The sequence below is a fragment of the Haplochromis burtoni genome, unplaced genomic scaffold (genome assembly GCF_018398535.1).
Source record: "Haplochromis burtoni strain Fernald_Lab_line unplaced genomic scaffold, NCSU_Asbu1 Contig_134, whole genome shotgun sequence".
Classification (NCBI taxonomy): domain Eukaryota; kingdom Metazoa; phylum Chordata; class Actinopteri; order Cichliformes; family Cichlidae; genus Haplochromis; species Haplochromis burtoni.
The window spans coordinates 970,038-992,744 of record NW_024582495.1 but is presented as its reverse complement, the minus strand read 5'-3'; the positions used below and the strand labels follow the sequence as shown (position 1 = coordinate 992,744).

Sequence of the window (22,707 nt, the reverse complement as noted above, 5' to 3'; positions counted from 1 at the left end):
GGACTAGATGTTGACAAAAGGGTGGTCTTAATTAAATGGCAGTTAATAAGGGTCTATGTGTGATGTATTAGAGAGGATTCACACATATAAAGATGGAAAAACAGAAAAGTGGCAGGCAGAAAATTAAAAGGCTAATCTGAGTATGGCAGCATGTCATTCTTGTCCCATGGAGCGTCTCACTTTTCCAGCCTTGTGGTACTTGGCATTGGCGCTGCAGCAAAGGTGCCACTAAAGCCTTTCTAAATAGAAAATAAGTGGTGTTCTGAGTGTGAGCACAGAACTCCACAGGGAAAACTAGGGAGAAGGAATTGTACCCACAAATATCTCCCAGGCTGTGCAGATAGTTAAAATGAAACATCTCCATATGCCTCCGCCTCACCCTCCCCTCAGCAGGTCATTTTGATTACTGCAGAAACCCCTTGTTTCCACCCCTTCTCCACTTCACCAGTGATCTCCCACACAGTCATTTGCATTTTCTATCTTGGCTTTCTTCCATATCTTTCGATTTATCCTGTCACACCTGTTATTCACTTGTTTTTCTTCTTTTCCACCCCCCTGTTTCGCTTCCCTCCTTCTTTGTGGCAGCACAGAACCTCATCTAAATGCACAGCCAGTCATCAGCTCTCTACCTGCTCTGGGCATTTTTATTGGAATGAAAAAGTGCAATCATCCTTTTTCTTTCTGATACATCTCAACAAGGGTTGACACTGAATTGCTTAAATGAACCGATTCCACACTTTTCTTGCACATCTTGGTAGTACAGTGCATGAAAATCTTGATATTTCATTCACTTTTATGTGGCATTGCTCGTTATCTTGTCCTGTCCTGCCGAAACAGAGCGCATAGACTTTCTAGTGCTTGCTCTCTTGCCTGCAGACAAGCAGACCAAGAGAGGCAGGGGAGAGGAGAGTGTAAGGAGGAGGGAGAGGGTAGCAAATGAGGTGTGGGTAAAAATTATGGGGGACTGGAAAAGAGAGCAGTGGCCCAGCCCTGGATATGGAGAGAAAGAGGGTGGGGGAGAGACAGAGGAAGAAAGAGATTATACAGTGTAAAACCAGAAGATGCAGTTTTAGTAGTAGTGCGACGTGCAGATCAGTAAGCTCCTTCACCGCTGGGGAACAACCGCCTTTTGTTTCTCCCCCTCCACTGCAGTGGGGGGGTGCATTTATCGTCTTGCCCAGGGGGAGACGCCAAGAAGTATCCTCCAATCAGCCTTTAATGATTTCTCTCATCTTGTGAGGCTGCTGACGGTGATGTATCACTGACCTGAGACTAGCGCTGCACTCTGCACAACACTCTAACCACCTGGAATACTCGCCATGGTTTTTATTTCTTTTCTTACAAATAAATATCCTCCTGTGGATGTTTCAAAGGGAAAGACCAGTGGACAAAAGAAGGATTAAAATGGACTTACTGACTGGTGTTCTTGAATTTCCTGCAGCACACTGAAGATGGACTAACTTTGACAAAAGCACAGGACATATATTTTTACACCCACCACTCTAACAGAAAGGCAGCATTTGTCACAGCGTGCCATGCCATATTTTATTCTGAAAGCATGGCAGGCTGAGAAACATCCTAAATACTCAACTGCAACAATCATGTAGGACTGACACTCAGGTAGAGGTAGATGATGATGCTGAGCAGGAGGTGGAAAGACTGGGTGACAGTTGGAACTGGCTTGCCTGCTGAGCCTGTCTGGCACTTCACTATAGGTTGATTGGCCGTCTGCTCTCGAGAGTTCGACTATCAGGTTGTTTCTCCCAAGTTATCATGCGGTTCATTGAGTGTATTTAGCTTTCCTCTGTGCTTGTGTGAGTGAGGATGCCACTCGGTGTGTGTGTGTGTGGAGTTTGGGATTACTGGAAAGAATACAGGTGTAGCAGACCTTGAATAAAGATTAGCAGCTGTAACACCTTGTCACTGGCAGCAGACAGCGCGATGGTACTTTGAGACAAGACTTTCAATCTATGACCTCTTGCTGGAGGATTAATGATAATGCTCTGAGTAATATGATGACACTTAAAGGGCAAAGGAGGAGACAGGAATATGGCATATTCTAATTCTAGTTTTCTTTGAAGGAGGCAGACTGAGGCTAATCCTAAAGCAAACGGGAATTTCAATTCATATTTAAATTCAGTGAGACAGTTTACAACAGCTTTATTTGAAGAATTAAAAGTAAAGCATCAGAATTAGTAACAGTGCAGAGCATGTCTGCAAATTCCTAAGAAATAAGGTGCCTTTCTAAATGAATTAATTGGATATGTAGGATGAACATTGGTGGTAGTTGTCATAAAGAACCTTGAACTCAACAACAACCCACCCAGCACAAAATCCAGCTGATCAATGAATCAGTTTTGTATTGATTTCCCAACACAGACGGGATAGGAGGTGTCAGTAATTATAATCAATCAGTGGGTCCAACCCATGAGCAGTTAGGTATAGTCCTGAGTATGGTTTAGCTGAATATGAGTGGTTAATAACTGGTCATGACTTCTGACAACAGATCAGATAAATGCTGCAATTTGCTGTAACAATCTGCAAACTTTACAGTTTCTGTATGTTTTATTTGCTTGTATTGTTTGGAGAAGCTTTATGAAAAATGACAGTTTTGCTGATAGTTACAGGAAAATTGGCACTCCCTCCGTGCAGTAAAGCTTGTAGTTGAAAGAATCGTGTCTTGTTTCCTGTCTTGATGTGTCTGTAGGTGTGCTTGTCTTTAGGTTGTTGTCTGTGGCATGCAGCTTATCTTAGCTGCACAGCAAGGGCTTAGAGATCCAGGCTACTGGCATAACGGGCACCACCCAACCTGCCCCACCTCCCTACTCGGTGCATTTCAATAGATTTAAATTATGAAATTACTTTAAACACGCATTGATCGTTAAGTGGAGGATCAGAATAGGTAAAGAGGGTTCTAAAAAGACACTGAGGAGGCTAAATTATCTCAGCAGCCACACTCAGCAGTCCTGGAAAGAGAGAAAGAGTGTAGTAGATGGGAAGCTCCAAGTGGCAGCGATGATAGCAGAAGGAAAAAAGAAAACTGAGGCAAATTCTTTGATAGCTGCATTGTTTGCATCTAACAGGCTCAAAGAGCATTTTTGAAAATGTGCTTTTTGGAAGTTTAGTTCTTTGAGTGAAAAAGACTCAGGAATAGCGTGGGAGAGTTCAGCGAGAGTTCTTCTGGGAAAACTTTGTCTTTTAGTGCAGTTTTTCAAACTAAAAAGCCACTGTAGCAATTTACAGCAAGCTTTCCGTGTGATCATTTTTGAAAAGTTACTGGATAAGCACAACATTTTATGCCTGATCTATTGAATGACACACAAACCAGCAGGACTCTTGAAGCACATCTTTTCCACAGATCCAGCCAAAAATCCTTCCTGATCTACAACAAGCACACAAACTTAAACAAGACACATTTCTGCTTGCCATGGAAACAGAAACTAACACGTGGGCTCGCTGCTCTGAAACTATCTCCACGTTTAAATTTACTCTGGATTACAACACTTGAGCTGCAAACAGCACGGAAGAGAAGCGAACAGTGACACAGCCAATTAAACTGTGTTCTTCCCAGCCAGGGATGTGTTGTGTGTTACTCTGAGGACTAGTTGTATGCTACAACCCTGCGAATGAGGGTGGGGCTCTCCCACTGCCATAGACAAAGACCGCACAAAGAATCCTGGTGTGAGCGTTGGTCATCTGGGGCAGTTGTGGGACCCGCACAGCCACGATGGGGTGCAACATGTGTGTGGTCCAAAAACCTGAGGAACAATACAGGGTCATGTTCCAGGTGAGCTGTCTGTCTCCTCTCCTCTCTTTGTCCTTTGACTTTCTTGAATTTCTTTCTTCGTGAGTCTTCAAGCGGAAGTGTTTGCGTGTGTCCCCAAAGTATTCTTTGTTATTCTCTCCCAACTTGTTATTTTCCTTACAGTGAAGCTGCTGCACAGGTCACAACCACCTTTCTCAGAAATCAGCAGATGCTCAACATTTCTTGCCAACAATTTAACTAAACCATTTACACACCCAAAAAACAACACAAAAAACTGTTTTGAATCCCAAATAAATTTTGCATAAATGAGCCACGCTGATTAAAACAACAAAAATAAAATCCATAGAGTCAGCTCATGACATTAGCTCTAAATTATGTGCATAGAAAGATGTTAATGACATGTTAGCCACAGTTATTTAAACTGAAGCAAATGTAAAGGATAATAAATATCTCTAATTAGTAAATCAAAACACAACGTTAGCACCACATCACCATTTCTTCCTTCACCAACCTGATTTATATTGGTTATATTGATCGGATCATAATGTGATTAATGAATATAGGGTGTGTGTGTACCTAATATATTAAGATCTTACAATGTTTCTGTGTTTCTGAGTGGGGAAAGATCAGGAGCCTATTCGGGCTTTTTAGGCTATGTAAGTATATTCAAATTAATTGTTATAAAATACAGCTACACAGATTTGTATCTATGCATTTTTATTTAATATCTTTCCAAAAAAGTGTGTTTACCTGTCCAGGTACTGCAGATGAAAATCAGCTCGTATTTAATAAATAGTTTTGCAGTATAATTTGTATCTTCCTCATATGTTTTCCCACGTTCTTTAAAAATTGTCTGATTATACTCATTACTTCTAAATAGAATTTGTTTAAAACCTTCAACTGTTACCCTCATTTTCTCATTTACCTACTTGTAAGTTTTTTCGGTGCTGGAAATGATAAGCTGAATGCAGGAAAATTACAAGATAACGGTTGTGAAGTTACACTGTAAGTCATGGTATGTGCTATAAAAGGCTGTTTGTCCTTGACAAATAAAGAAATGAATAAAACTAGTTGCAAATAAACATCAATAAATAAAGTTAATTACGTGAATCAGCCCGACTGATGCAAACTCAAAGTCATAACCTGCTTTTTCTTCTCTCCTCCGTTTTATGGATTTTTATACATGCATAAATTAGCCTAGTACCTCTTGAACAAGCCTGCTAATTGATGTATTGGAACAGTCATCTAGTGACAATAATACTGATAATTATGATAATGGTACTTCACAGTGATTACGATGATATGATCTGAGAGAACAGGGTACCACTGCATGAGATGGAGAGATAGGCTGGCACAGACAAAGTAGCCTTGTGGTGCAGAGCCACAGAGGCATGAGGATGGATGGGTTGTTAAACTGGGCTAAAGTGTTGTGAGAGAGAGGGGTTGCCACGGTTACAGCTTCAGCACCACCTGCCAACTGGGACCACAGACTGAATGTGAGTAAGCTCATCTGGCTGTGCAGTGCCTAAAGGAAGCTGCTGCTCCGCAACGCTGTGATGCATGCGGTGACCGAAAAGAGGTCCCATGCTTACTAAGCATGAAAAATGCTCGGCACACATAGCTATGGAGTGCAACACTTGTAGTATCTGTGGCACCAGAAGCCTCAGCTGAAACTCTATTGCCTGCTGAAGTCGGGGTGTAAGCCAGTTAACTGAGTTGCATCTGGTGCCAAAGGCAATGCCAAGAGAGAGGAAAACAGGAAGAGAGCCCAAACAGAAGCACAGTTATGTGTCAAAGAGGGAGTCCAAGCATGTGAATGAAAGCGTCTGGGAAAGCCTGACTGTCTTTTCTCCCCGCTGCTTGTCCTTAGATGTCAAAAGTAATTGATTTGAACACTTCAGGGAGCAGGGGCGAATATAGAGGTTTGAGTGACTTCACAAATCCCCAGGGTGGAGGGTGAGGGGTGATGAGGTAGCGTGCACAGTTTGGTATGCGATCATAAATTCAGAGCATGGGTGGATCATTCCACAATCAGTGACCTTACCTAACAAGAGTCAGCAATAACGACACTGACTGCATGCAGGTCAACATTGTGGCAAGTAGAAAACACATAATTTCATTAATCGGGTGATTGTGAAGTCAACTGTACTCGAGGGTTGTGTCAGACATAGGCATCTGTCAAGGTTTGTCATCCCAGAGTCCATTCAGCTTGATCAGACACCTGCACGTGCCTTCCAGACGGGTGTGGTGAGGAGTGGACTGAAGAGTGACAGCCGTGAAAATAGGGTGTATGATTTGGAGCAGGCAGAAGACTTGTCATGTTGCAGAGAAAGATGCTTTCTCTGCACCCAAAAGTATTGAGGTGGTGAGACAGCAAGACTACATACAGTGTGGTCTATTAAACATGAAAAACAAGTATGAGACAAGAGAGCGAACGCAGATGGGGTATCAAAGCGGAGCCAAAGCCCTTGGCTTAGAGAGGCTGATCGCTACAAGTGCAATCAGAATATTATGAACACTAGAAGTCTCATAAAAGAAGCACGAGCTGGTTTGTGCTAAACTGCTAAAAAAAAAAAAAAAAAAAAAAAAAGTAAAACACTTAAGAAGCAAAAAAAAGCAACAGGAAGGTGATCAGAAACCTGCTTCTCTACACAAAATTCAATCAAGGTTATTTTACGGTAACGATAACTGAAAAAGCAAATCTTGCTGTGCAGATGGCTGAATAATCCAAAGATCACGCCAAGCAAAAAATTGAGGTACACGGCACTTAATCATTAAAAAAAAACATCATAAAAGAGAAACATAATTACACTTGCACCCCACATTTCCTGGCTTTCCACGCTATTCATTTTCCCTTTAGAGGGAAGCGGCTTTGAGCTGTTTTCCTTAACTAACATGTATAATTATACCTTCAAATTAGATGCAGTCTACTGAGTAACTGAGTCTGTCTTTAGACAATAAATACAGCGTTAAACAGCTTACAGCTACATCGCGCTCTAAAACCAGCCTGTTAAATCTGACTATATCAAAACACTTGCTTCTCTTGCCAAAGGAATAAAACTCATGCATTATACATTGGGCCTCTGCTACACACACGCTGCATACTGGTGGTTGGTACACACCCATTGGCATGTTTCTAATCAATACTGCGTCCTACAGCCACAAGTAAGAAGAAATATTTCGGTTCACTTGATGAATCGCAGAGCTGCAGGCAGATATGAATATTACCAACCATTTTTTAAGCAGCATTTTATTTTACATACATTTTACAGAGTACCTGACCCACACACTCAGCAAACCTATTCCTCCCCTCTGAGCCCTTCAGCCGCTCCCTTCTTTTCCTCTCCCGTCACTGTAAAGCAGGAGGCTGTTTCCATGGCAACCCGCGTCATTAAACGGACCTGATGTGCTTTCATTCACGGTGACAAGAAGAAACATGCTGACACTGGCAAGAAGCAAACACATCAGAATCGATACATACCAATGACCAGCTGATAAAGCTGGATAAGTGCACAGAGGCAATCACACCCAGCCGGTGCACCCCGGTGTGTGTGAATGACAAAGGCAGCCGCATGCTGGCACATGTGGACAGAATAAAGACACATCTGACTGTATACTGTAACATGATTTACTACAGAAGTATTTCAACAGCATGCTGTACTGCAGTGCTATCATATTGGAGTTATGATATCATTCACCGATTATATAATTTATCTTTATTTACACCTTTTCCTATAAATACTTTAATTGAATTGGTTAAAATACTATTTTATTCTATCTAACATCTTAAAACTGGCGAGAAATTGTTTACAGCACATTATAAAGTAGTCAAATATAAGGTGAAGTGCTGCTTCTATAAATCCTACCTAAACAATTTAAACTCAGTTGTCTCATATAGCCATTCGTTATATGTTTATACACCAACATCCTGTTCACAGGAGGAGCTAAAGATATTGACAAATACATCAAAATGAGCAGATGGAGACTGCATTTTTCTGCCAAGACTGTCAGTTCCCTCCTTCCCACGAATGGGTTTAGTCCCTGGATCAACAAGAATAACTGGATCCCTCTAAGCCTGTCATTTTTTCTTAAGATAATCAAAATGATGTGTCTCGATTTTTCTTATTTTAATTTGATATGTATTTGTGAAAAAATGACAAGAAATGAGGACTGCGATGATTGACAATATCAGTATCAGTTCAGTGACCGTGATAATGATGTTACTGCAATGTCGAAAGAAAAGAAAATAATGATATCAGTCAAATTCTGGTGTTTTCTGGTCAATTAAACACAAAATACAATTGCAGGAGACAGTCTTTAACAATACCCATACAGTCACTCAGTTATTTAGAATAATATCAGAATAATAGATGAATGACTGGAATCATTTCCATGTTATTTATTTATTAGATGGCATTTCAGCTTTTAAATATCACAGTTACACATTTTCTGTATTTGTAATCATGAAACTGGTGTGTGGAAAATGTCCAATTTGGCCTATCTCACAGTGGCAATCCAGATCCAGATTCGGATATGGATCATTTCCAAAAGTTAATCACTTCTAAGTTGGGTCCCAGCTGTGATAAGATTTTCATGAGTAATTGTGCAAACTAACAGATAAACCGAACGATCACATAACCTTCTTGGCATCAATATGACTGTGTTTCTATGTAACCCTAACAGTGTGTTAGAAATAATTGAAGCATCAACTGGAGCAAAAAGGAAAAGACAAACAGGTAATTTAAAGGAGTTAAATAGACTGCCTGACAGACTGTTTGTTACCTTCTCAAGTGTCAGCTGTCTGTAACGCCAAAGGTGTGTTTGTCTATGCCCAATCTATGTATCTACCTAAGCATTTAAAGCAATTTGTGAATCCATCCATTCTCTTCTGCTTATCCTTGCGATGATCAATGTGTGAATACTTTGTCAAATCGATATCTTCTCAGTGTTATCACTTTATAATAAGACCACCACTCCAGGCTTGTCTACTTAAATTAGCTCGGTGATATCAAACAATCGGGGTTATATCTGGAGTAGGTCAGCTCTGTCTCCAGATTAATTGATTTTCTGAGGTGACTGGTGCAGCTTTCAAAGCATGGGAGGATGAGAAAAATCAATTACCAAACAAGTCAGAATTCAATAAGTCGGGGGTGGTTGGTGCAGGTATCGTTCATGCATGCTCCTGCATAAACACTATGGAAATGCAAATGAACACAAGCTTGGAAAAACTTGGTGATGCTGAGAAGAAAAGCTTAAAGGCTGCACTTTAGATTAAGATTGATCTTATTTGTGTGGGGTTTTTTTAACCTACAATGAAGACTATGTGTGAGATAATGTGCATTATTGTGTAGTGAGTCATTGCCTTCCCCCTTCTTTTTCATCTCAGCCTGTTGTACCGCACATGGGATTAATTTGCTCTTTAAAGGGCTCTCGGATAAAAACTAATTATGCATCAACCACTTAGTAATTCCCCGTAAGCTCCATTGTGTGTGTGTTTACATGCAAGTCTCGATCGCAGTGTCAGGCTCTCTCTCTGTTTACATTTACCCGGCGAATTCTTGAAAGCTTGTTTTCTACATCTCTCCATCATCATTACACCTCTCTTCACCTCCTTTCCGCTCCTTATGTCTCGTATGCTTTGCTTTCTCCGTCTACACTTTGAACTCAGCCTCTCTTTCATCTCTATCCACAACATCCCCACCCTCCACTTCACAGCCACCGTAGATACCACCACCGCCAGCCCCCTGCTGTGAATCTCGGAGACTGTTTTTTCTGAATTTTAATATAATTTTAAATGTAAATAAACTACACAAGGAGCCTGGGGATGGGTGAGCAACAGAAGCTTTTGTTTTTTACATTTTATTTTTTTGTGAGTGCATAGTTTAGCTTCTAAACCGCAAATGTACATAATGACCCAGTAACCCAGAGAAAATAGAGTACAGCATTTGGAAAGAGTGTAATGGATTGTCCATCAAGTCGGATCTGAAAAGCTGCCTAACACACAACAACGTTTACCCCGCATGAAGTCATCTTAAAAGCAATCTCAGCACCTCTCATTGATAATAAATGAGAAAGCCCCCTTTTACCCCTTCTATCAGTATTCATACCTGTCACTCATGACCATGGAGCTGACTTCTAATAGCCTCTCTCTGATCGTGAAGGGCATACAGCACAGGAACAATAGAAATGTCCTACAGTGAAAAATAGATAATGAGTTGAGTGTTGCAACAAACATAATACAAAACACACAAATTGTAGATTGTTAATTCCTTCATCACTAGTCGGTCATGCAGGGAGGAAGTGTCTTATTTGTAGTGAAGAGCCTCATTAAGAAAAGCAGCAAGATTTATGGGGGAACATTAGTGAGAGGAAGGTGGGCCAGCAAAAAATAGATGGAAATGGAGGAGTGCGAATTGCTATCTCGAGGGAAGGGACAGAGCAGACAGAACTGCTGAGGCAGCATGGCAAAATAAATGCAGAGCCTGGAGAAAACTGGAGAGAGAAGAAGCAGGAGAGGACATGGGTTTAGATGCAGAGAACAGAAAGGAATTTGATGCTATGGAAAAACACAAAAGGTAGACCCCAAGGGATGGAGATGCAGTTGCTGTAGGAGTATGTGGGAGAACCAATGTGGGGAAGAAAAAAAGTGTGGGGAACAGGAGCCCAATGCGGCAAGAAAGTTTTTGTGCTTGGCTGCACAGGGGAACATTGATTTGACATGCAATTACTGGAAGGGGACAAGATTTGAAAGAGGGAGTGGGCACATGAAGCAGAGTGGTAAAGATGTGGCGAGTCGCAGACAGCCAAGGTCAGTGACTGTGTACAACAAGAATGAAATTATACCAAGGCTGTCTGGCTCAGTAACATTGGTATGCACACATCTTCATTTTGCTGTCTCTCATATGGAATGACACCAAGAAAATTAAATTCATCTACATGTGATGTAAATGTCTTTAAATTAATGGTATTTTAGATTGAAATTTACAAACGTGTGACGCATTGGCTCTATGAGGCCCCAGTTGTTGAAGCAATGATAATATTCTGATCCTTATCCTTAACGGACTGCATAAAAAAGATGAACAAATCCACTGTGACAGCAACCTGTGTTTGTCATCTTGGAGTGTCTTGAAATGCGACATAATGAGCAAGGGGGTGACTGATAAACCAGCAATCGATTAGTGCCAGCGGAGGCTTGCTGTTTAGCTTAATTAGTATAGGTTCATCAGAAACCCAGCTTTAGTCTCCCATTTGACTCTAATCGAGGCCATAATATATAAAACCAAAATACTGACCAAAATGACTTAAAAATAGCAATCATGACCACAAACTGAAAATGAAGCTAAACACCTAAAACAATTATTCAGTCCTGCTTCTGTACCAAAAGGCCCGTAGTTTTTAGTTTTCACAAATGCACTAGTAATAATATGCCAGAACTTAAATACACTTATGTCTTTTAGTTTTTCTCACAGGGAAAATGGTTTTTCCTTATAAATTGCTAGCATTCTGCTAATTGGTAACATGACACTCCCTTGTTGGTTTTTTAATCATTTTCAAAAGATTACTAGATATTAGAAGTATACAGTAAAGCTAAAGTACTTGCAGAAATGCACTTCACGGTAGTATAGTCTGAAGCTATATCCATCTTTTATATACAATATATATTTTATACATAATTTACAATAGCTAGTTAGCTTAAAGCTATTGTTAGCTTCCATGCTAGCATGCAATACCATGCAAACGTCTAGAGCCATGCGATTTTTATTTAGATTTATCTTGTAAAGATCCAGAGTTTCTTGTAGTTTATTTTTGTTAAATTGATCATTTCATCATGATAATGATCCCAAACACAATGCCAACCAATAAAAGCACACTTGGATAGAAAAACACAATGGGACACTATCCTTGGATCTCAAAATTACTGAAGGAGTACGACTACGGCATTCCATCCAAAGAATCTCTTTGAAGAAGCATGGAGAACTATTGCTGAAGACTACTTACATTTACTCAAATATACATGAAATATTGCTTAAGAGAGTTAAGTCTGTGTTGAAGAATAAAAGTGGTCAGACTAAATGGTGGCTTTCAGTCTCATTAGAATTGTGCAAATTATGTTTTTCCTCATATACTGTATTTTAATACAAACATCTTCCAATAAATCCTGCAGCTATTTCAATTTTCCTACCAAACAAAGAAATGAGGAGTGACTCAAGAATTTTGCACAGTACTATAATTGCAAATTAGAAATAAACCACTGAGTATAATGTTAACTATAATTAGTTGTTCGTCAACTAAAATATTGAAGAAATTAGGGCTATTGTTATAATAAAAGAGCACTGAAATCACATGTTGTGGGAAAGCTGAATGTATAAAATACATAACATCTCATTCTGTGGTGGTAGTCAAGCCAGTTTAGCCTGAATACTGAATGAATCTTTCTCCCTTAGGTTTGTGCAAAGCACTGCTTGGTATGATAAGGATTGTTTTGCTTTAAGTCACCTTGAAGGCAAAATCCTTGTACTGTTTCATTTTTTCTCCAGCTGTATTTTCAATAATCTTACATTTTTAATGCCCTCTCTCCGCTTTGCTGTTCGAACAGTACATGGACAGAAAGGAGAAGTTTCAAAAGCCAAAGGATATTAAAACAGCACAAGTGAATCAAAACATACACAAGCAGGAGCAGTATACTGTGGCGTATATTTGGGTCTGTTTAAGAACATAAAAGTATGCTTAATAAAATATCTGAAATACCTATGAAACAGGTATAAATGTTTACCCGATCAAAATTCTGAAAGTCTAATTTGCTGGCAATTATGTTACGAAGGTTTTCAGTTTCATTTCCCACTCTTCTGTAAAAAGAAGGAAAATGAAACTATGTTTTCCAGATTGAAAGATTTATGCAGAGAGGAATCACCTTTATTTTGCACACACAAAAGATAAAAGTGTTTTGCAGACCAGAATGACTAACGTACTGAGGAAACTCCATTTGACATTTGTCAATGTTGAAGCTTAATATGCGATTTTTCTCTGCCATTACCTTTGGTCCTCTCCATTATAAGAAAAAAAAAAGTTCTCAGTGACCCCTTTCCATTTTCCATCTATTCACAGTTGTAATTACTTTCTAACTTCACCATTTTTCTGATGGCTTTCTTTCTCTCCACAGAAGGGTCACATAAGCAACATGCTGTGCTCTTTTGATGCTGATGGTCGATTGAAGGTCTCAGTATTTGGCTTTTTGCTCTGCTGCTTGGTGTGATGTGTCAAAGCCTTTTATATAACTTGTTTTACTAGCTTTACTAGCAGTCTACTAGCTTTGTGACACTTAAGTGTATGTTTTGAGTTTTCTGTTCACTAACTTAGTGTCAGTTTTGCTTTATTTTAGGTATCTGTAGCTGTAGTTTCCCCTCCTTCATTTCCGTCTGTGAACTAACCTTGCCCATTTAATCTAACTGCTGATATGAGTTGCTATCTTCCTCTCCTCCACTTCTTGTCATTCATATCAGCATCTTTATGGTTCGGCTTTTACTAAAATTCCGTCTCTGGTCATTTCTGCTTGCTGTTTATTTTTTGCAGCTGTGGAAAATCTACAGCTTATTTCTTCTTCCTGGAATTATTTTATTTTATTCCTCTTCCTCCTCTCATTTTGCTCTTCCACTATTGAATTGTGATGTTTGTTGTTGTTGTTTTTTCAGGTGAATGGGAAGGAGTTGACACGTCTGTCGGGGGATCCCACCCTGGACATACGGGACCCTGTGCTATCCAGCATACTGAGGAGGGGGGCCCGCAGACGGGCGGGCTTAGCAGGAGCTCCTGGAGGCCAAGTGCCAGTGACCATGGGCATGGCCGACTGTGTGGACAGCTGCACCCAAACAGACATCAGCTTCCAGCATATGTTGACTCTGGGCAAGAGCAGCCAGCATCCCTGTGGAGCTCCACCCCCACCCGACCCGCCACCATCCCCTCCTCTGCCTCCACTCCTGGAACCATATCTACTCAATGAACTGTGAGTGGGAGCAGTTTAATTGGATTCTGCAGCATGTCCAACCATCAGACCAGAACTCACCTGCTGTGCTATCCCATGCCATTCTGTTCACACATTTGAAGTCGGTAGCTGCCCCAATTACTCAAATATTTCATGAATTTTCTCATCCTCAGCTTTATAGAGCCTGTATACTATGACCCCACAGACTACTTCGACATCAACCAGCATGAAGTGGACAGGCAGGATGAGCTGGAATATGAGGTGAGAGCCTATTAGCTACCTCAAAACTCTAGTACAGAAAGCTGATCCCCACTTCCTGTCTGACATTCGTTAACTTTCTTCTAACTACATCAGGAGGTGGAGTTGTACAAGTCTCGACAGCAGGATAAACTGGGTCTGACAGTGTGTTACAGAACTGATGAGGAGGAGGACCTTGGGATCTATGTAGGCGAGGTGAAGACAGTATCATGAATGTTAAAACTTTATCAGTAGTTCAAAAAAGTAGTTCCCATTTGTTCATAATTCTAGACGTTATCGTTTTAGGTGAACCCCAACAGTATAGCTGCAATGGATGGTCGTATCCGCAAAGGGGATCGAATACTACAGGTAGAGGTTTTCTAAGCTAAGGTTCCTTTTCTATGCCATTACTTTATGTAATATTAATGCCTAAATCTGAAGTCTTAGATAACCCCCTGGACCACATCCTGTGTGCCTCATTTCAAAAGAATTTGCTAATAGCGCCACATTTAAGATGAATTCTTCTTGAATATTATTTCCTATGCTATTAAACTACAGAGAGGTTTTTTCAGTAGCTTAATAAAGAAACCCATTTTCCTGAACTGTGCACTTTAATTCAATCTAACATTGGTATTAAGGCTCTTACATTATCTGACATTATTCTCTCCTTTCACTGTCAGATAAATGGAGTGGACATCCAGAACAGAGAGGAGGCGGTAGCTATTCTCACCAGAGAGGACAGCACTAATGTATCCCTGCTTCTCGCACGACCCGAGATAGAGGTGAGGAAATTGGAGATGCAGTTTTTAGGGGAAAATGCTACAAAATTCAGTCAAAATACCCAGCGGAAAAATGCACTGTTCTCCCTTTATCTCCCTTTTTGAGCAGCAGCAAATTTGTTTGCTTGGATATAGGTGATACTACAGACATTACATTAACATTTAGTCACAAAAATGAAAGGTAATTTAGACACAAGAACAAATAAAAGAAGAGATAGAAAACAAAAGGAATAACTTGGCGTTGTGCTTTAGTGTTTCAGGAGGCAGAAAAGCAAAGGGGTGCAAAAACACGATGAGAACACAGATAACATGAAGGGAGAGACAAAGACAAATAGTGCTTGTACTCGCAGTGCTAATGTGGCACCACTTTGTTTCACTCAAGGTCACTCTTCCAGCAGATATGGGGGCACTGTAACACACATCAGACGGCCCTGAATAACATACCTCTGCCAAATTACTTGTAAAACCACAACACGTGTCGACCCGCTCAAATGGATTTTTCATTGCAAAGCTTCACAAGAACGCGCTTCATATGGAGGCAGGCAAAATATGTGCGAAAGCAAAAAATTTGTATGCGGTCTGAGTTTTAGTGCAGATTTAAAGGCACTCATTAAAATGGTTTAAGCCAAACACACACACACAAACACACAAACAGCCTGTCCTCTGTTTAAATGCGTCCTTGTGTTAGAGCGCAAGCACTGGCTGTGAAAGGCTGACAAGATTTATATTGCTAAGGCATTGTCCCACATTAGGATTCAAGTGAGAGAGGGAGAATCATCAGAGGGAAATGCACAAGCAGAGATTAAAGAGATCTGTTGCCCTGTGGGAGAAAGAAGGAGAACTGAAGGGGTTTGCCAAAGAATGAGAATGAAGACGAACCTAATCAATAGCTCGCCTCACGGTCTGCATGCAGTTCACATTCAAATCAAACCAATTAGGCAAAGAGGAGGAGGAGTGAATTGTTTACTAATTTGAGACCAAGTATTTGAAATATAACTAATTAGCTTTTGAGGGGGTGCCAATCAAGTCTGCAAATTAAACAGATTAGAAAAGACAACACCTCTTTATGAATTTAAATTCTCATTAATTTCTAAAGACTGGATCACTCTCATCCACTAATGCTGATACTTACATATCATCAAATCATTTTTATTTTCTTTTTGGCACCTAGTCCTCTCAGATTTTTTGTTTGTTGTTTTCTGTAGAGACATATTGGTAAATGGAAATCCAATGTATTTTTGAGTGTAAAAATCTTACAGAGCACTGGCTCCATCTAGTGACACAAAAGGACTCAGTTCAGACATACACTGTAGTCGAAATTAAAGCTGCTTTTATCAGTACTGCTAAGATAAAAATTGGTCCAAATTTCCACAAAAAAGAATCAAATTTTCAAGGTTCTTTGTTTTTCATGTATTTTCAACTCTAAAACACTATTTTAAGGCTAATAATTCAACAGCAAGTTCATAAAGGCAGTAAAGTTTAGCCGCTGAAGTACACCTTTTGTTGGAGGCCAGATTAAAAGGAGAGTAAGTCTGAACTGGAGTCACGGATCCTGTTTTCCTGTGTCTGTTACCCGTATAAATAAGTAACTGCCTCCTTCACAGTCTACTACCTTTGATGTTGTTAAGCTGCTTTAAACTCACCTTACACTGTCTGTGTAAAATACACACAAATCGACACCCTTGCTATTCTCAAAAGGTTATTCTTTCTAAGATCAAGGGACTGAAACTAAACTGGTCAGGACGTTATGTAAGCTTTATTTAGGCCAGTATTTAAACTTAAATCATTGATCAGACTATTATTATCAGACTTTTGGGTTATTTAAATCTCACACTGAAAACATGTCTCAGCCGAAACGGAAATTATTTTTCTTTTGTAGACATGAGTCGGGTTTCTTTCTTTGTTTTTTACTGTATTACATCGATGCCATTTTAATTGTGACATTCCTTTCCTTTACACATGCTTTGTCTTAGTCAGATCGTTCATAACCATACCATCACCCACCTCAACTATGCAGTTGACATAGTTAATATTAAAAGTTAAATGCTGGCTTGTCTCAAAACCCTCTGAAGTTAAATAATGATACATTTGATTTATTAGTGATTGATCTAAACATTTCCACAGTTCTGTCTCAAAAATGTAAAGCTGTCTACTTGTAACCTGGGAGGGATTTTTGACAGGTCTGTGTTGATGCTCAAGTAAAAACCATTATACAGTCATTATATCATTTTTGTCCATTAATGATTTCCACAAGGCTGCATTTTTTTCCTGACTTGATTAGTGGAATACTCTTTAGTCAGATCTCATGTCACCGAGTCACCAGGTGATTCAGAACGGCATTGCCCAGATTTTAACTGCCATCAAGAAATATGAACATATTATGACCTGCTGAATTTCATATTGTATGTAAAAACTTACCATTGACTTTTACGATACCCATTCTTTGATTTGACCAACTTCCAAATGAATAATTTTCCTGTGTTTTTTGTCTCTTCAACAACGAACAACTGCCATCATCAACTGGTGCTGGATACACCTTTTACCTGTTAGAATGACAACCAGCTGGATCCAGATGAGCTGGAGCTGGAGCCATTAGACAATGCTGTCCACCTGGCCAGCTGTCATAGTGTGAAGAACAGCCCTTCTGTTCTGGGTGCAGGACCTGGAGGTTTTGCAGGTGTTCTACCCAGCCACAGTCATTCACTGAACAGGGATTCCCCCAGTTTGCTTCAGACAGTGCTGAGCAATAGCCAGGAGCTAGACAGTGGGGTGGGTCGTACAGATGAAAGCACACGCTATGAGGAGTCTTCAGAGCATGACCTTCTGGGAGACGACCACACTAGTGCCTCCAATACGAATGCAACCAACACACCAGGCAGCATGCGCAAATTTTTCTCCAGCCGAGGGGAAACTCCACCCTTGCTGCATTCCCAGGACCTCCAGTTTAGCACGGACTCCCTTTTAGGTCTGGAATCTGTTAATGGAGGCGGCTTGGAACAGGGGGAACGTTTGGAAAGGCCCTACAAGGCAGATCCTGTGAGGATGATGATGCCTGGGCTGACTGAGGAGGAGTGTGAGAGGTACAAAGAGCTGCTGGAAATCAAGTGTTACTATGAAAAGAACAGTAATGCTCTAACGTTACTGGGAGGTCAGGGGCCAGCACAAGAGGAAGGGGGTGTCTCACTGGATGTGAACAGGAATGAAAGTCTGACACAGCATGAGATGGCTCTCCTAGAAGAGGAACTGCGCCACTTGGAATTCAAGTGTCGCAACATCCTGAGGGCACAGAAAATGCAGCAGCTGAGGGAGCGATGCCTGAAGGCTTGGCCTCTAGAGGAAAAGAATGGGGCAAGTGTAGGGGCTGGACGCTTGGACATTAATGGTACTTTGGTCAGCGAGGAATCCTGTCACCATGCTCTTTCAGATATCAACGAGCTTCCCGAGAGGGAGCGCTCAGATAAAGATAGCACGAGTGCCTACAACACTGGAGGGGAAAGTTGCAGGAGTACCCCTCTTGCCAATGAACAGTACCCTTCACATTCCACACAGAGTCTGGAGGGAGGAGAGTGTCTTCACTCAGCAGGTATGCAGACTCCAGCGTCCACTCGGCAGAGAGAGAGAGGAACCCGAGGGGACGGAATACAAGAAAACTTAAACCAACCCTATTCTCCCCACGCTCACAGGCGAGGGGCTGAAGCAAAGACTTCCAGCCCTGGTGCAAAGGTTAGGTCCCTGTCCAGAGATGAGGGAACCAGGAGGGGCTCAGATGGAGGAGTGAGACGTAATCCCAAAGCTAACGGAATGGCTGACAGGGGTGGTGGACGCAGTGCAGAAAACAGCCCTTATTTGTCTCGCCGTCAGACTGAAACACAGCCGCCTCAACGCTACCTGAGCTGCATGCAGCTGAGGTCCCCCTCCACCTCTGAGCAGCTGGGTGGACTAAGAAATGCTCCCAAAGAGGGCATCATAGATAATGGAGGCGATGCAAGCCCAATGAGCCTGGGTAGCACATGCAAAGATGTTACCCAGGCCCCAGGTGCTGCATCCTTACCCCTGTCTCCTCCACTGCTGCCTGCCTCCCCTCGAATGGAGTGGAAGGTGAAGATTCGCAGCGATGGCACGCGCTACGTGGCCAAGCGGCCTGTGAGGGATCGCCTCCTGAAGGCACGCGCCATGAAGATCAGAGAAGAGCGCAGCGGCATGACAACAGACGATGACGCTGTAAGCGAAATGAAAATGGGACGTTATTGGAGCAAAGAGGAACGCAAGCAGCAGCTGCTGAAGGCCCGAGAGCAGCGGCGGCGCAGAGAGTTCATGATGCAGAGCCGCCTCGACTGTCTGAGAGAGCGTGAGAGGGAGCAGGGAAGCAGCGGAGGAGGACAGCAGGGAACCGAACAACAGCAAGAACCAACTTCCATCCTGGAGTTGTGTCACCGCAGGAGCATGAAGAAGCGGAGTCGCAAAATCCTGGACAATTGGATCACTATACAGGAGCTACTGGCTCATGGAACCAGGTCTGCGGATGGGAAGAAAGTCTACAACCCCCTGCTGTCTGTCACCACAGTCTGAGAAAAGAAATGATCAGAGAGTGAGGGCAGAGAGTTAGGAATATAAGAAAGTGCCAAAGTGTTTTACTTTCAGGATGAGCAGCTTCAGTAAACCATGGCACAAATGTTAATCTGCAGAGATGCAGCAACACAAATTCATGATGGTAAATGACTGTAATGATTACAAAACCTTACACCTGAGTTCAAAATCCAAAAGGAAAACTGTCACATTCTGTGTCTAGAAAAACACGCAGTAAAAATGTTGTCAAAATGATCATTGATTGAAGAAATGAACTCGAAGCCCACAAATGCAATGCATTTTAAATACACTGTAGCAGACCTATAGACCTAAAAGACACAGAATTAAGTAAACAAAACGATGTCTGCTGTCAGGGATTGAACCACCTGCTGTTTAACAACTAGAAACTATTTTATGATCGAAAGAATGCAGAAAAATCAAAAGTGAAGCCAAGAGCCATGCAGCTGTGAAATAAGATGAGTTAAAGTCACTTCTGTGCCATAAAACTGAACATTTAGTGTCCACAGAGGACTTCTCATTAAGCACACCTTCAAAAGAACATTTTGTGCCAGTTTATGTCGTTACAATTTCCTACATTCTTGAAGTGTTCATGTACAAATGCCTCTTTGTTTTTGTCATAAGAAAGCCAACATCTTCAGCTGATCACGGATGCTTCTTGGTCATGAGGAGCTGAGCGGTGCCTTCCTTTCGGGCAGACTTGACTGTATATAGCACATTTTTCAATGATACAAAAAAAAAAAAAAAATCTAGAGGAAAAAAATAAACGGTGATGCACAAAGCAGCCTAATTACCGTTTTTCCAAAAAGAAACACTGTATCATACAAGCACATTAATCATTTGATAGCGTTTCATGCAAAACTAGACCAATACATTTTGGTTAGTATGCAGTATAGTTTATCTTAATGCTGACTGTGATCAAGGCTATTGCAATGCAAAATAAAGTTGAAAAAAATTCCTGTTAATTTGGTCTACTTGAATTGCAATCATAGCCAAGGATGGGACGACTAATTTCCTAACTTATGTAAACTAAAGCTAATTTTTCATCTGGCTTATATGCATGTTTGATATTAAGACAGAAATGTTCTTTTTTTTCATGTTCTTTAAAATTGAAGGCCTTTAACATAATGTAATTGTGGATGTGTCTTTCTATGACTTTGCTCAAAATCCTAGCATAGAAAAAAGAAAACATGGTGTACTCGTCTGTTCAATATTGTGAAATCCAGTGTCTGTCATTTTACAGTGAAAGCTTTTCTAAATAAATGCTGTGATCATCTTACTAATCATTTGAGAAGTCTGTCCATCCTTATCCTCATCTAAACAACCTTTCATCCAATAAATAAATTAAAATGAATATAATAATAATAATAATAATAATAATAATAATACAAAGCATTGTGTTAATGGAACTAGAGCATTAAGGCGAAACTTTCTCATGTGTTTTAGCATAGTCAGCATACTGTTCATGTTTTAATTCAGTAGTTCAAAACTGGACCCTTTTCTTATATTACTCATCTCAAGTATGGACCCTTCCACACATATATGGAAGAATGTTTGTAGGTGGCAGTATGTAGTTCACATGTTTGAACTATAGGCAAAAATAAAGGGTAAATGAATAATGACACGCTAACCTATAAAAAAAAATTGTATTTAGCAGTTGTTTAAATGAACTAATGATGAAGTGAGGAAGCCTGCTCCAAAGTTCAGGTGACAAAGCCTGAAAAGCATGGTTAATAGACCCGGACCAGATGATCGGAGAGAAGGAATAAGCTATAATAAGGTCTCAGTTGCTCTGCTACACACAGGAGTCTGGCCAAGTAGAGTTTTATATTTAGCCTCCTAAGACCCGAAGTCTTCCACGGCATGCATTTTTAATTTCCCTTTGATATTTGGGCTGATTCAGATGATCGATCGATTTTTTTTTTCTACACAATTTTTGTTTGTAAGAAAACTCAGCCACATATGAGGATATTTGTTTAAAATTTTGATAGAACAGTAACAGTATAATGTCCTTGTAAGTGGATATCAGGCCCTTGTAGAGCAAAATTGAGTATTTTGGTCTTATTAATGCAAAATGTGATGTCCACATATGTGGATGCCAGGTCCTAGGAGGTTAATTTATAACATTTGAAAATGCATTCAAAATTTCACTGGAAGCCAATAAAGGGACGCAAGAAGAGGAGTGAGATTTCAAAATTATTTGGTGCCATTAAAGGTTTGATTTTTGCTTTGTTTCTTATGGAAGAAACAAGACTTATATGGAGCAAATATGATATGAAGACATTCAATACCATTCAGTTCAACCAAACAAGTTTGTGCTTTGGGTAATGATATTACATGATGATTCTATGGCATTTACATAAAGTGGCTTGAGGAAACTGTTGTTGCTGAATTAGAAAAACCCCGTCACATAACCTCCCATGAGCAAGCACCTGGTGATAGTGGGATGAATAAACTCACTTTGAAGAGTAAGAAACATCAGACAGAACCAGGGGAGGGGACGGGCTGCCATCTGCTGCAATTGGTTGAGGGTGAGGGGAGATCCAATTAGTAATGGCAATAACAATGAAGATCCACTTCAAAGAAAAGTTTCAATTTGAATATTAAATTTCTCATACTATAATGCACTCACTATGCAGTGGTGGCAGTACTGCATATGTACTATTTTTATTCTTTATCCTGCTGCTGTAACACAGTACGAGTGGAAAAACCATCAGAGCCATCGCTCATTCTGAAGGTCTTAGACTCAAATTGGTTTTCACAAAAGGAAAGTTAGAAATAGTCAGTGTTATATACCGACTGTGGTGCAGTAGTCAGCTCTGCCACACAGCAAGAAGATTCTAGGTTCAAATCCAGCCACCTGGGTCCTTTCTGAAAACGGGGCACTTGCATGGTCTACCCAGATCTGCACAGGCTCTCTCCAGATACTCCAGTTAGTGTTAATGGTTAATTAGCAATAGATGTACATGTGAGCATCTGTCTTTCTCCTCTGTTACCTGCCTCTCTTCCCATGACTGCTGGGTTCAATCTCCTAATAATTTGTTCATTCGCAGCCATTTCTGAACAAGCACAAAAACACATGTAGTGAATGTGAATCCTTACAGCAGTTCTTCCATAATAATAACTTAATCAGTGTGTTTAACTGCATTTATAGGAAATCTATATGTTACAGCTACAAAATAATAATAATAATAATAATAATAATAATAATAATAATAATAAACAGGCTTAATTCTCTCCAGATAGAACTGAAAATGTTGTTGGTCGGCACTTATGTGTAAATCTTTTCCCAAAAACAAAATACCATCTCTATATATAGCGCTTTTATGACTATAGAAGGACAAGGTGAAAAATCAGTCCAT

At 40.5% G+C, this 22,707-nt stretch overlaps 1 protein-coding gene across 2 annotated transcripts; it reads left to right on the top strand.

Moving 5' to 3' along the window:
- Positions 1 to 886: 886 nt before the first annotated feature.
- Positions 887 to 20,631, top strand: LOC102290611 (PDZ domain-containing protein 4). 2 transcript variants are annotated; one of them, XM_005930697.3, is made up of 8 exons: positions 887 to 3,787; positions 12,927 to 12,980; positions 13,456 to 13,766; positions 13,919 to 14,006; positions 14,100 to 14,198; positions 14,289 to 14,351; positions 14,663 to 14,764; positions 17,312 to 20,631. In XM_005930697.3, exons 1-8 carry the CDS (start codon positions 3,728 to 3,730, stop codon positions 19,328 to 19,330), a joined length of 2,796 nt encoding a protein of 931 aa, XP_005930759.1. In that variant the 5' UTR covers positions 887 to 3,727; the 3' UTR covers positions 19,331 to 20,631. The 2 variants fall into 2 exon arrangements, with proteins under 2 accessions (XP_005930759.1, XP_005930760.1); XM_005930698.3 differs by lacking the exon at positions 12,927 to 12,980 and having other exon boundaries at positions 888 to 3,787.
- The last annotated feature ends 2,076 nt before the right edge of the window (positions 20,632 to 22,707 follow it).

Coding starts and splice junctions, on each gene's coding strand:
- LOC102290611 (XM_005930697.3), top strand. CDS start 3,728: ATGGGGTGCAACATGTGTGTGGTCCAAAAACCTGAGGAACAATACAGG. Junction 3,788..12,926: donor AATACAGGGTCATGTTCCAG/GTGAGCTGTCTG, acceptor TTCTCTCCACAG/AAGGGTCACATAAGCAACAT. Junction 14,199..14,288: donor TTGGGATCTATGTAGGCGAG/GTGAAGACAGTA, acceptor TTATCGTTTTAG/GTGAACCCCAACAGTATAGC.